This window comes from Alligator mississippiensis, chromosome 6 (assembly GCF_030867095.1).
Source record: "Alligator mississippiensis isolate rAllMis1 chromosome 6, rAllMis1, whole genome shotgun sequence".
NCBI lineage: Eukaryota > Metazoa > Chordata > Crocodylia > Alligatoridae > Alligator > Alligator mississippiensis.
Genome location: NC_081829.1, coordinates 92,137,331 through 92,151,146, shown reverse-complemented (window position 1 = coordinate 92,151,146; position 13,816 = coordinate 92,137,331). Strand labels below are relative to the sequence as shown.

The window sequence follows — 13,816 nt, the reverse complement described above, 5'->3', positions numbered from 1 at the left end:
TCTTTTGCTCTCTATTTAGGGGAAGTGCATCTCCATCACTGATTTGTTAAAAATCCTGTTTAACATGCAGCTTTCTAAATCTACAGTCTCACGGTATGTTTAATTTAGCAACAAGAAAGGAAATTAAATCTGCGGTTGGCTGTGATAAACCAAGTATGTAAATGGCACAAGTGATTTTTGGACCAGCTATGAACCTTTAGACTCCCCTGTACAGTTTAATACATTTACCAGCGGCTATCATGACAGTTGCTCAGTTACTTGTTGTTAAAAAAGTACAGAAAAGAAAGTTTAATTATTATCTGAAGGAAAGTTACTATTTCCAGAAAGTAAATATTGGATTTTCCACTAGTTTGTGTACAGTGTTAATAGTTTACTTGTACTCTTTAATGTAGTTTGTGGCTGAAAATGGTTTCTGTATTTGGAAAGAAACAAGAGTTGATTCTTTATTGCCATCCACTTTTGTGGGCTTACTTGCAACAGTGTAGAAGATTCACTGTTAAAATTCTACAGAATTGCAAATGACAAACACTTTCTCTTCTCTTGCTCACTTTGTTTGCAAATGATCGCACATCTCACGCAAGGTAACAGAATCAGAATTTTCAATAAAAATAAATAATAAATGGGAACTTAATTTAGGTTGACGTTGAAAATTTTTAAAATCCTAGGTGATGGTAAATGGTACCGTGCTTTGGTAAAAGACATTTCTTCAGATGGAGCTGTTAAAGTACAGTTTGTAGACTATGGAAACGTTGAGGAAGTAACTCCAGATAAGCTCCGACAGATTTCATTTGAGTTCCTGAAACTTCCATTTCAAGGAATTAAGTGTTGGCTATCAGGTAGGTCATCCTACAATGAATGTTAATAAGAGAACACTTAACAGGTGCAGATATTCTTTGTTTTTTAGAAATTGTACAAAATTGCTAGCAGGGTAGGCCTTTAAACGTATCACATTTTACTAAATGTAAAAACAAAAACCTATAATACAAGAAATTGTAACTGTTTGCAATTTTTCTTCTTGGCTGTTTCAACCATACTTTTCTCTCTAAGTCATTCCCTTTCTTGAACTGAATGGCAATTGCATTACATTTAAACTTCCAGTTACAGATCTACTGATATTTTCTGTTCCCTTCATGCTACATAAGTATAAATTCTTATTGCTACTCAAGGCTTTATATGTGAAGCAAGAGGCAGTGCTGAGATAAACCACTTTTAGGATGCAGGTCAGTGTAGTGAGGCCATGGTTTTGCCTCACTTGGAAATCCCCTGACATCTACAGTAGCACTGGCTTAAAATAGAAAATGCTTCAGGTCCCACCCCCCAAAATTGAAATGGCTACTTCGAGAAATATGTTTTCTCCAAATCTTCTTGTTCTACAAAAAAAGAGATGTTCAAGGTAAATTCCTAAATCACAACTCCAGTTACATATACTCGGTGAGGAAAAGAGAGTGGCTATATTCACCCTATTAATAAATACTTTGGTCTTTCTATAATGATTTATAAGTCAGGATATTATTTTGATTTACTAACACTACATGCAGCATTAAGAATTACCATTCTCTTATAGATTGGGGTGAGGTGGGGTGTCAATTTGGTTGGGAGATGGGCTGCTTGTTTTTCATAAATATACAATCTACATGTTCCTAGGATGGCAAATGTGGTTCTTTTTGTTTTGTTTTGTTTTTCCCAGCCACATCATATTTCTTAATTTGGAGATAATTAATTCTAGAAACAAAAGACATGGAGCCGAAGTTGTTTGTGTGTGTGTTTCTTTTTAAAATCTTCTTCTCTCTTTAGGTGTAAAGCCTGTTAACAAACAGTGGCTCCCAGAAACTATAGCACAATTTCAGATGTACACAGCAGGGATAAAACTTCAAGCCAGTATAATTTCCTTGACCAAAAATGGTGCCGGACTAGAGCTCATTGACAATTCCACAGGTTGTCCAAGAATGATCAGTGAAATGTTAATTTGTGAACAACTGACCTTAAAGGAAGTTAAAACAAATAAAGAGGTGCTACTGACCAAATCTGCTGACAAAAAAGAGTGGCAAGGTGACTAAATCTCTTATTCTTGTGGGCTGACTAGAAGAGTTATCTTCAGTTTAATGCATCTTAGATACTAGTAAATAGTGAAATAGACATGCCTTGTTTTAAAAATGCTAGGGATTTTGCCATTGGACACCAGACACTGTGCAGATGGCATTATAGACCCCCAAAAAGATACGTTTTGGACCACCGTTACTAAAATATTCTGTAACAGATATAGCAAACTTGAAGAATGTCTAAATTTTCTAAGCCATTTGCAGCATCTGATGATAAGAGCTCAGGCTTACAAAAGCTTATATTATGTCTCTGATTTAATTGGTCTATAAATTAAACATTTACCCAGCTTTCTGCCTGACTTCAGACTAACATGGCTAAGTATTTATCTAAGTTTTCTATTATACATACTTAGTAATAATATCTGGTATATTTTCTGTAAAAATGTAGGCATATCTTGGGCAAATTAGAAATCTGCTGATGAACAGAAAATGAAGCGAGTTCACAATATCTTGTGTATTAGGGTGTGGACAGACGTATAACACTTGAACCTTTCTAAGAAAGTCTCATTTTTGGAGCCAGTTCATAGATCTTCCTGCACAGAAGTGTCCACACATATGGTGCGTGCTAAGGGTTCTGAGTGGATCCCTTGGGCAGGGGCGGCCAATTATTTTGGGCAGAGGGCTGCTTACTGAGTTCTGGCAAACCATTGAGGGCTGCATGACAGGCAGCCAGGGGCAGATAAACATTTATTTTTCTACATTTTTTTTTTTTTTCTTTTAGGGGCCCTGTGGGCCAGGTAGAATGGCCTCTAGTGGGCTGTATCCGTCCCACAGGCTGTATTTTGCCCACCCCTCTTCTAGGGATTGCCTTGTTGCCAAAATGCTGCAAGGGGTTGGTAGAGTACCTAGACCATCATGCCTTCCAGGAGTTGGTTCCCAGAGTTATTTTTCCTCCAGGATTCCCCTACAGGAAGAGGACAAAGACCATCTGGATTGGGTGGAAGGTTGGAGTGGAGCTGGTTTCCAGGTCCTGGCAGGGGATTTGTGACCCCCAGCTCCTGGTTACCAGGGGGCTGGGCGCTCTAGAATGTGCCCCTGCAACAGCTGACAGGTTTTTTACTGTTTAAAAGCACAACCCACCCCCAAGAACCTGGCTACTACCCCCCCCCACATACAAGTCTCATATCTCTGTTTGGGGTCTAGCAGGGAAATGAAAGTGACATAGAAGCTTTCTGCTTCCCCACCCCTGCAGGCTGGTCTCTGTAGGCAATTTGATCTTTGGGCAGTAAAGTCCCTGGTTTCAACCCAGAGCAGCCCTATTGCCCTGTGGGGGGAGGTTGAGGAGCAGCACAGTTTGAGATGTCTGCAGGAATGACCAGATACTAGGCATGGAATGCCCTGTGTCTACACGCAACATTAAACCAGTTCATAGTACCTGGTATGCTTTCAAAATGTTCAAGGAAGTTTAAACCCATCTAAAGTGGCCTGTATGTCTAGACTCTTGGGGTTTAAAGGGTATTGAGAATATTTTGGGTGTTACATATGTCCACATTCAGTTTTTGCTGCAGAAGCACTTCAGTGACTGCAGCCTTTTAGATTTATTAACTTGAATAGTATCCACTATTAGATGTGCAAGATCAATATATTTGCATAGGTGCAGTATACTATATCTTACTAGTCTGTCTAATTCCATTAGAAACTTCCTCATCTGAACAGTGGAAAACAATAAAATTGCCCATTAATAAAGCTATATCAGTTCGCATAGTGGAGGTGATAAATCCAGATTTGTTTTATGCAATGCCGTCTGAAACTAAAGGTAAGAAATGGGTATTGTATTGTTAATGAAGAATGTATTTCACCCCAGTGACAGCGATGCTTGCAAGACATGTATACAAGATATTTAACATTTCAAAATAGATTGCTGATATCAACACCCAACTGAAACACCTCTCAGATTGCAGGAAAATTACTATACATAATTGTATTCCTGTGCTACTAAATATATTTTTGATATTAGAGGTGCACCAATAAAGATTTTCTTGGCCAATGATGATGCTGTTGATTAACCAACTATATCAGTCAATGCTGATCCAATAACTGATATTTAGTAATAGTGCAAGGCATTTTAAACTATGGACATAAACCTTTTTTTGTTTGTTTTGTATTTATAATACACATGCATGCACCTCCTGCATGTACCGCCCCTCAGTGAAGAAGGTAGCGATTGCCTTATTCCTGTGCATGTTGCCCCCTCGCCTGTGCAGCTGTGCTGCCATCCCAGCGGGGCAGACCCTCACTTGGACAGTGGTGCCAGGCACATTTAGAGCCCCAGAGCATGCTACTGCATCAGTGCCGGGAGGCCCCATGCAGCTGAGCTCCCACGGCCATTGAGGAGAAGACGTTTGCAAAGGTGCTTGGTGCTTAGCAAAGCCAAGCGTCCCTTGTGCAGTGCCATACCCCATCCGTGTGCAGCCCGGTGTTTCTGTGGCAGTCCCAGTGCTCTGGTTCTTGTGCACACGGCATTGCCATGGCAGCAGGAGCCAGTAATGGTCCCTTTGCTGAGCGCAGTGCCCTGTGACTATTTCCCAGCACCCCCTCCCACCTGCGTGCCAGGACATGTAGTCTGCTGCAAGCTTGGGCTGGCAGTGGGGCAGGGCTACGCTTGCCAGAGTGCTCGAGGCACGCAGACGTGTTTATCAGCTACAAAGACCAAAAAAAGCTGATAACCAATAATGTCATCTCCTTTTATCAGTGCTGATCCAATAGCCAACCGATATATTGGGTGCATCCCTAGATATTGTTGAAACCTGACAGTACTAAACAGATTCAGTTTACTTTAATTTTAGTGGATCAAGACAAGCTCTGCACATTGATGATTGAACTGGCAGAATATTGCAGCTCTTGTAGCAGTCAGTCGTTCAAACCAAAAGTTGGTGAAGCCTGTTGTGCCAAGTTTTCAGGTGAGAGTTTTTAACAGAAAATGTGATCCAAATTGATTTTGCCACTGCAAATAAATAGTAGCATTTTATAAAGAGATGATCATCTTTTTAAAACAAGAATGTCAAACTCACCCTGAGCTGGATCCAGACTATGGCAGCTCTTCCTAAACTGGATACACGGGGCCAGCAGTGGGTTAGGGTGTGGGTGGCAGTGCAGGGCTTTGGGCCTGCCATCAATGGCAATATTCACTGGGGTCCAGGGATCCTGAACTCTGCAGGAGGCCGTGCCACGAACTTCGGGTAGCCCCTTAAACTACCAACAAGGTGGATGGAATGGTTCCATGGGCTGAATCTGGCTCACAGGTTTTATGTTTGCATCCATGCCACAGGTGGGCTTCTCTGATCCACTAAATGGTGATCCTAGTATAAAGAGGTTCACGCATTTTGTCCCTTTTTTTTTTTTTTTTTTTCAGGTGATGGTCATTGGTACAGAGCTGTTGCCTTGCAAGTTTCTCCTTCCGATGTGAAGGTAGTATATGGAGATTATGGAAACACAGAAACTCTACGATTTTCTAAAGTGATGCCTATTACTGCGTGCCACTTAAAGCTGCCCTTTCAGATAATTAAGTGTTCTCTTGCAGGTAAAAGTACAACCACATACTTTCTTAATTACTTAAATGTGGTTATTTAGTTTTGATATAATTTATAGTTAATTCTTCTGTATTGATAATCTACATCAGTGCATCTCACCTCCTTTATTGAATGTGACTGCATCCCTGGCCGAGAACCACTGTTGGTGCTGTCTCGGTTTACTTCAGTGCTTCTCAGCCAGATTATGCTGCTTCCAAGTGAAACTGCCTCGTGTGCCTGCTGCACAAACAGCCCAGGAAGGGCTGTCTTGGGCATGAGCATCTCCTGCATTAGGGCTCTTTTAATCTGCCTGAAGAAGACAGGAGCTGCCTCCTGTGCATCTGATCTGGCATCCCCTACACTCCTTCCAGAAACAGAAGTAGACAGTACATTTCTACCCATGCCTATTTTCAGGAGGCTTATGAGGTGTGCCAGACAAGGAAATACTGAACAGAATGAGGCAGCTTTGCTGCCTGCTTTAGTCTGATTAGAGACCCCTAGTGAAGGGGGGAGCGTATAGGGCAGTTTTACCTGCCTGGTGGTGCAGCACCTGTGAGGGGGCCTCATGGCTGTTTGAGAACCCCTGATATAGATGAAGTCTCAATTTTTTAGCACTTGTAAAGGTGATTTTAAAATGACTGCTAGAATTTTTTTCTGAAGTAACTTGTTCTGCAGGAGAAAAAACATGGGAAAATGAAATTACTCCTAATTTAATAGAAAATTGGAATATGGGTATTAACTTTAACTTTGCAGAGTACTTTCTAAAAGTTTTTACTTGTGTATAGTTAAAATTCAAATGATGGTGGAAAAGAAATTTTGCAGCTGTTTACAATCAAAGCTAGAACTTGGTTGACTTTTTTTAATTTTATTTTCCAGGGATTGTGCAATTTGATGGGGACTGGTCTGCATTAGTGACAGATTTGCCAAAAACACTTGCATCAGGGAAGAGTGTCACAGTTATGGTGAAAGGAATCACAGAGAATATTCACGTGGTATCTGTGGTGAAAAGCTTTGAAAATGGTAATCTAAATGTAGCCGACAAATTAGTAATGGAAAGTTCGGCCAAACCTTCTGCTACTGGAAATCCAAGTATTCTACCCCAAGGTAGTATTTTTTTTTTTTTCTCACAAAAAGATACTCTGCTTCTAAATTCTGGTGTTCAAAAAAAGTGATATCTGCACATGTACCATTATCCTTATGAAATCCCGTTAGGTTTAGACGCAGCATTTTTCAAACTATTTGAGTTTATGCCGTCTCACAGTAAAGTTGGCCACTCTTGTGCTCCCCTACATCAGAAAGTAAATTTTTTGTTCAGTTGTTAGGTGCATGTGTAGCATTTACATGATCTTCACGTGTCTGGAGAGTTGTGACCCACCTCCCCTGCTTCATCTCCCAAGGGATCGTGCCTCAGTGGGGGAAACACTGGCTTATAGACTGTTTAGCTAATTAACAACGGTTAATAATCACATTTAACTGATCTGTTTATTTCATTTTTTTTCATATAGAGCATGCCAGTGAGACTAAATGCTGCTGCACAGAATTAAGAAAGCAAGTAAGGTTTCAGATTTTATGTGAAGCTCCTACCTTCTCTCCTAAACTTGTTGTTGTTTATTTAAAAAAAACAGCTCAGGAAAAGACTACTTAAATTTCATAGCCAGTTACAAAATTGAAGAAAAGTGCATTGTGTCCAAAAAACTTCTAAAGCTTCCAATATTACCTTTTTAAAGTGGTGGAATAAATCAAAATGCCATAATAGGGTACGGAGCAGGGGGAGTGTTCTTGGTCAGGTCCAAGTATATAACAGATGCCGTTAAAACTGTAAACTGGTAGATGACAAATGAGACATTACATTTGGGTATATACTTTAGATAAACGGCCAAAATTTTTCTGCTTATTTGGGGCTTTTTTTTTTTTTACACATGCAAGCTATAGAACCATGACTCTGAACAGTTTTTATTCAACTTCAGCTCCATTTCTTGACAGCCGTGCAAATAATAATAAAAATAAGAGCTCAAATTTAAATTGCAAAAAAGATTGATTTCAAAAGTGCTTGGACAGATGCCCAGATTTGCCCAGAAAAGCAAAGATCATTGTTGTTGGTTAACAAGAACAAGTTTGGTATTGAATAAAGAGTATGACATTAATGCAACAGTGTCTTCATATACTGCTTTCCAGTTATAGGAAAACATTCGTATTTGCAAGGAATTTCGAACTTTCTGCAAGAGGCAGGGCCAGCTGCGTTGGTGTTCAGAAATTCTCAACTGCTTTGGTAACTTGAGAATGAGGGAGTCAGAGTCTCTAAAAAGCAGTTGTAGAAGCTAGGGAAACTCTCTAAGAGTACAGATGCTAGGAATTTAAAAGCCGATGCATGGGAAATCTCTTTTGTTATTGAACTTGCTTGTCTGTCTTCCACTACAGTCCTTTTCTCCCAATAGCATTTAGATCAGTAGCAGTGAGAAATCTTTCTATGTAGTCTCTTAACTGAACTTCTTCAGTTCCAATGTGATAGTAGTACATTGGTTCCCAGCCTTGGGGCATGACCCAAATCGGGGAGGGGGGGGCCCTCAGTAGGGTCACAACAGGCCCATACACACTTGCATGTGGCCCAGGAGTGGCGGGTGGGGCAGGGCTGCTGTGCACAAAGGAGGCTATGATGGCTACCCCGGGCTGCCACACTTTGTTTTCAGCAGCCCCCACGGCTCCAGGTCGAGAGGTCCTGTTGATAACCGATTTGGCGTCACAGCAAAAAAAAAAGTTTGGGAACCGCTGTGGTAGTAGGATTGGATGAGTGCAGAAGTCTGAATCCACCAAGATAGGAAGGGGTGGGATGGAGGAGGAACAGAGGGCTTCCGGAAGTTACTTGGAGTTAGGTAGTCTTGGCCCAGGCCTGCGTCGGGGCAGATGACATTTATTGACGGGGATACCTTTATTGCCCACTGGTCTGGCCTGTTGACCTCCTGACATCAGCGCTCATTTCAGCATCTTGTTTAATCATTTTTGAGTGTGTATATTCCCCTAAAAATTGAGGATTAGTCGAACTCAATGCACTTCTGTTTCATGCAACAGAAGAAAACCACTGACAAATAAGGAGAGGTGATTTGTAAATCTTCTAAATTGGCATAGGAACTTGGATGCTTCTGTAGTATTTGGAGTTATATTAAGTGCAAGTTTAAAAAAACAACACTTTTTATATGGAAACCTAATTACTAATTCTTTCTCTTCCTTCCACAGATTGAAAAACATGAGCAGATACTCCTCTTCCTTTTAAATAAATGTGTGGATCAAGATGGTCTTAGTGAAATGGAAAAAATGTTAGAACGCAAAGTCTGCCTGACTTGATGAATGCTGATATGCTTATATAGATGTGTTATGTTGGCCGTATTGATAAATTTGATGCTTCTTGCTGTTCTCATTCCTAGAACAGTACTTGTATTCAGGTGTTGAATTTCCTGTTAAGTGTTGTCTAAATATACTCAAACACATGGAATATTACTGTGAACGTGTACACCGGAGCCAAGTTGCAGCATGAAGTTTCAGTGCTGTGATTCCTTTGAACTGTAGTAATTTTTTTTGGCAGCTGTTTCTTTAACAACTTACAGCACATGCATTCTGAAATGCAAATTTATTTTTACTTTTTATGTATAGCAGGTATTTAATATTTGAGTGTGAAAAGAAATCTTATGTCTGTTGACTATCATGAAGAAAAACTGTACGGATACCAATTTTTCCCTTTTAGTTTATTGAATATTTTAGTTCTAACTTGGGAGAAATTTATTTCCAGCCTTATTTTTCCTCTTTCATTTGCCACCAGTGTGTCTATAATGTGAATGACTACAACCCTCTAAGGCTTCTGTGAGATACGAATGAGCATTTGGGATCATTAAATTCAACCCAGTTTTTCAGCTAGTGGTTTAGTGCTTAAAAGCAGGAATTGAGAGTCCAGATTCATGGGTTCTGTGCTGGACTTCACTCCTGATCCTGAATCTAGATAAGTTGCTACATTCCTCATCTATTTCCCAGTCTATAAAATAAAGATACATGAAGTCCCTGATCATACTTGGATATTGTACCAGTGCATAGTATTTACTATCTTTATTAGAAAGGACACCTACTTTTCAAAATTTGGTACCATTATTGACAGTCTTTGCATGTAAATCAAGGAGTCAGTCAACAGAGATTGAATTTCCATCTCAACTTTAGAGCTTGCTTCAGTATTTGGAAAACTTTGTATTGCCTTTGCTCCTGTACAGCTACTTTTAGAGATGTAAACTTTTGACAGTACTGCACAAGACTTCTCACAAGCATTGCAACCAATCTGTAGGAGGTAAGACAAACTGCATTACAATGCTTTGTTTGCATCAAGGTGCCACCAGTTTGTTTCACTCTTCTAGAAATTATGAGTAAAGCTTGTTGCCTTAATCAATCATGTTTGTACTATTTATTTTGAACAGTTTAGTACGACCAATAAGAAGAGAACTACTCGCAAGTTCATACTACTCCCAAGACCAGTTAGTATATTCCTGTTGTTTTAGTTTCATACTTTCACTAACAGCAATTTGCAGTGTATATCCGTTACTGTTCAGAAAGTATGAAACGACTCGAATACCATTCAAATACTTGTTATATCCAGATTAAGTCAGCCTTCTGTATTATTTGTATAGCATTCTTTGTTGGTTTGAGTTGTGGAGAAAATGTACCACACACTATCCCTGCCTACACTTTTGGCCTACTTGCATGGTCCAGCCTATTTAGTGGTCCATGTTTTAGCGACGTTAACTTGTGCAGTAACAGAAATGGGAAATTTCTGTATGTTACCTATTGCTACTTTAAGTTCACTTTTCTTATAAAAATTGGCTTCTGTTTACTTAGTACCAGAATCTGTGATTAAAAAATTAATGTGTAAAACTTCCTTTGGAAGTCAGAAGATTACTGTGTTGCACATCTAACTCTTTACATTGAAGAAAATAGAAAAAAATCACAAAAATCAAGTTATTTAAACCAAAGCTGGTATGGTAGATCTGTTAATTGTCACCATAAAGTTCCACTTCTTTTCAAGAAAGCTGTCCCAGTAAATGTTTGGAGATAAACTGAAAGGTTTTCTTAGTGAAGAAAGAAATTGTTTCCCATATTTTTGCTGCAGTAGTTCCTAATTTCAGCATAAGAAACAAGGGAGCAACATTGCTTGGCCATAAGCCTTTCTGTACTAGCTCTTGCTGACTTCAGTAAGAGCTGTGAACATGTATCTGAGGGCTAATCTTATCTGTAGACCTTGGTGGAAGTAGAGGAGAATCTCTAATCTAGATATTTTCTTAAGGAGTTAAATCTAAAGATCTTAGCTTCTCAGATGCGAGAGAACCAGTAATACTTTGCACTGGTACAGCACTTTTTAATATAAAGATGATTTATCACTCTTTGGAAGTGGAAGGTCAGGATTATCTCCATTTTACAGATAGGGAACTGAGTCATAGAGGTGACTTCTCCAAGGTTACACAGGCAGTCTGTGGCAGAATTAGGGGCAGAACCCAGGTCTCATGACACTTGGCTGTGCTTGGACCACCAGTCCTCCTACTGCTTGAAAATGCATAATCCTTGTTTTCTGTCTCTAGAGTTTGTGAAACAGTCTGAATTATCTATTAGTTTATATCTTCATACTTGATCAGCGTGGGTTTCTCCACAGCTTTGTCTTGATATAAGGGTATGATTTGGTTTCCACTTTATCTAGTGCAAAGGAAGCAATTCTCAGAGTGACTATATTAGTTTTGAAATATTTAGGAGATGTCCTGTTTTGAATAGCAAGAATTCTACTGAGTTTACAATTGCCCTAGTGAACAGTTAGTGAGGTTTTTTTCTGTTGTATAAATATTTGTGAAAACATCACAGTAAACTTTGAAATATTGCCAAAGGAGATAGTAATAAGCTAAGTTTTGCCTCTAGCTTCTGCAAGAAACAAGGTGATGAACAAGCTGTGGTTAATTAAGCTCTGAATGCAGATAATTCAGCTCATAAAGTAATAGTATGCAGGCATTGTACAAACTTCGCATATCAAATGTTTGTAACCTTATTTAAACCTTACAGTAACTTAGAAATGGTGGGGGGGTTTGTTGAGTTTTTGAAGACCTCTTGAGACTTGTTATCTTTTATCTTGTTATCATGACTAATAAAATAATCTTTCTGTTTAAGATTCTTTCAATTTGTATCACTTTAAAAAAAACTCGGTCCCTTTTCACGCTGCATATTTTGGCATTCATCTAATTAAAATGTAAATGTTGTCTTTTAATGCAGGGCTATCCAACTTCTGAGTTTCTGAGGGCAACATGCTGTACAGGCCACACACGGTGCACTGCACAGATGCTCCCCCAGATGCTTCATGCCATAACACTGGAAATGCCATCAGTCACTTCTAGGAATAATCATTTTCTTCCATAGTTGTTTTTTTTCCTTATCTCACTATTCTTAAAACCTCTCTAATGCATAGTCTGATATAATCCTTATCCAGTGGGAGAGTTATGTAATGGGGTTGACAATCCAGAAGGAAGAGTACTGGAAGAAGTAGCTCATTCGTGGGATGGCCTACAGAGTTGCAGGACAAGAAAAAGGGAGGCAAGAGAGAAATGAGCAGTCAAAATGCAACATGCTTCAGATACACATGTAGAAATGCAAGCAGTATGGAAAACCACACCAGGGAGAGGAACTGGCAGGCCTAACCATATAGAGCCCTGGCTTAATTGGTATTATTACAGAGGCTTAATGGGACAACTGTTGTGACCTGGAGCATCAACACTGATGGTGTATACTCTGTTTCAGAAGGATAGGGTTGGGGTAGAAATAGGAGATAGTAATGTGTCATATCAAAAAATATATTCATCTGTGTTCTCTTTTCCAGAAGGAAGAAAGTAGATCTGAGTCAATTTGGATTTAAGATAATATCCCCACTGTACCTTACCCCCCCTTATGTGGGGGTTGTTACTGACGGCCAAACCAGGAAGATGAGGCACTCTGCAAGGGGATGACAAAATTGTCCAAATACTATGCAGTGATACCACTGATTGGGGATTTTAACTTTCCTGATACCTGCTGGAAGAATAATGTAGCCAAACATAAAATGTTGATTAAATTTCCAACTTGTGTGGAGGACAACTTTCTCCTCCACAAAGTTGAGGATACAATTAATTAGGAAGTTGTCTATCTCAGATCCTGAAGGTATAAAAGTGTTGGTAAATCTGGGAGAAAGTGATCATGATAAGATGGGGTAGAATTCATGGTGCTAAGGCAAGGAAAGCATGAGGTCAGCAGAACTAGGACTGGATTTCAAAAGGGCATATTTCAACCAACTCAGAAATAATAGGCAAGATCCCATAAAAGGATAGACTGAAGGATAGAGGAGCTAGTATCTTCTAAAGGGCTTGGTATTGAAAATTCAGTGAGAAACAGTTTGACACAATGGAAGCTAAAAGAACAGCAGGAGACCAATGTGGCTACTTAAAGGTTTTGGATGCCTCAAAAGGCAAATATACAGGCATGGGGAAGATGGGCAAGTCACTTAATGAAGCATACAAAGAAGTAGCAAGAACTTGCAGGGACAAAACTAGGAAGGCAAACACAAGTAAAAAATGAATTATACCTGCTGACAGAAGTTAAAAGAGAGGATTCTATAAATACGTGGTTAGAAAAGCATGACCAATGAAGCTCTGGGTCCACTGCTAAATAGCCAGGGTGAGCTTTTCAGAGAAGATGCAAGAAAGATGGAGCTACTCAGTGGTTACTTTAACCCAATCTTTAGCTGTTTGGCTGCAGATTTTTCTTTTTTAAATAATTAGGAAGAGGAAAGGCTGAGGGTCAAGATGATAAAAGCAACAGTCAAGAGCTTTTGTTTAGTTTGAACAAGTCAACAGGGCCTAATGAAGGAAGTGGCAGAAGGAATTGAAAGTCTGGCTATTACATTTACTAGATTGTGGGAGATAGGCAAGGTACCAGAGGCCTGAAAAAGAGCCAATTTAGCACCCCTCTTTAGAAAAAGGGGGAAACCAGGGAATTATAGACCAGTTTGTTTCACATCAGTACCTGGGAAGTTACTGGAGCAGCAACTATAAAATTGTAAGTCCATCTTTAAGTATCTGGAGAAGAGGATGATCACAAGCAGTCAGCATGGTTTTGTGAAGAACAAATTGTGCCAAAAATAAATAGTGGTCTTTGTCAAAGTAAATAAGT

The 13,816-nt window shown here is 39.5% G+C and overlaps 1 protein-coding gene across 4 annotated transcripts in view; it reads left to right on the top strand.

The window, feature by feature from the left end:
- Positions 1-11,787, top strand: part of TDRD1 (tudor domain containing 1) — a 44,160-nt gene extending 32,373 nt beyond the window's left edge. For all 4 annotated transcript variants that reach the window (XM_059730135.1, XM_014594648.3, XM_014594650.3 and 1 more), the window contains exons 18-25: positions 666-836; positions 1,795-2,049; positions 3,736-3,855; positions 4,886-4,999; positions 5,452-5,619; positions 6,485-6,712; positions 7,114-7,160; positions 8,840-11,787. In XM_059730135.1, coding sequence (XP_059586118.1) covers positions 666-836; positions 1,795-2,049; positions 3,736-3,855; positions 4,886-4,999; positions 5,452-5,619; positions 6,485-6,712; positions 7,114-7,160; positions 8,840-8,947 — 1,211 coding nt within the window. In that variant the 3' untranslated portion in view covers positions 8,948-11,787. The remainder of the gene's footprint in view (positions 1-665; positions 837-1,794; positions 2,050-3,735; positions 3,856-4,885; positions 5,000-5,451; positions 5,620-6,484; positions 6,713-7,113; positions 7,161-8,839) is intronic.
- The last annotated feature ends 2,029 nt before the right edge of the window (positions 11,788-13,816 follow it).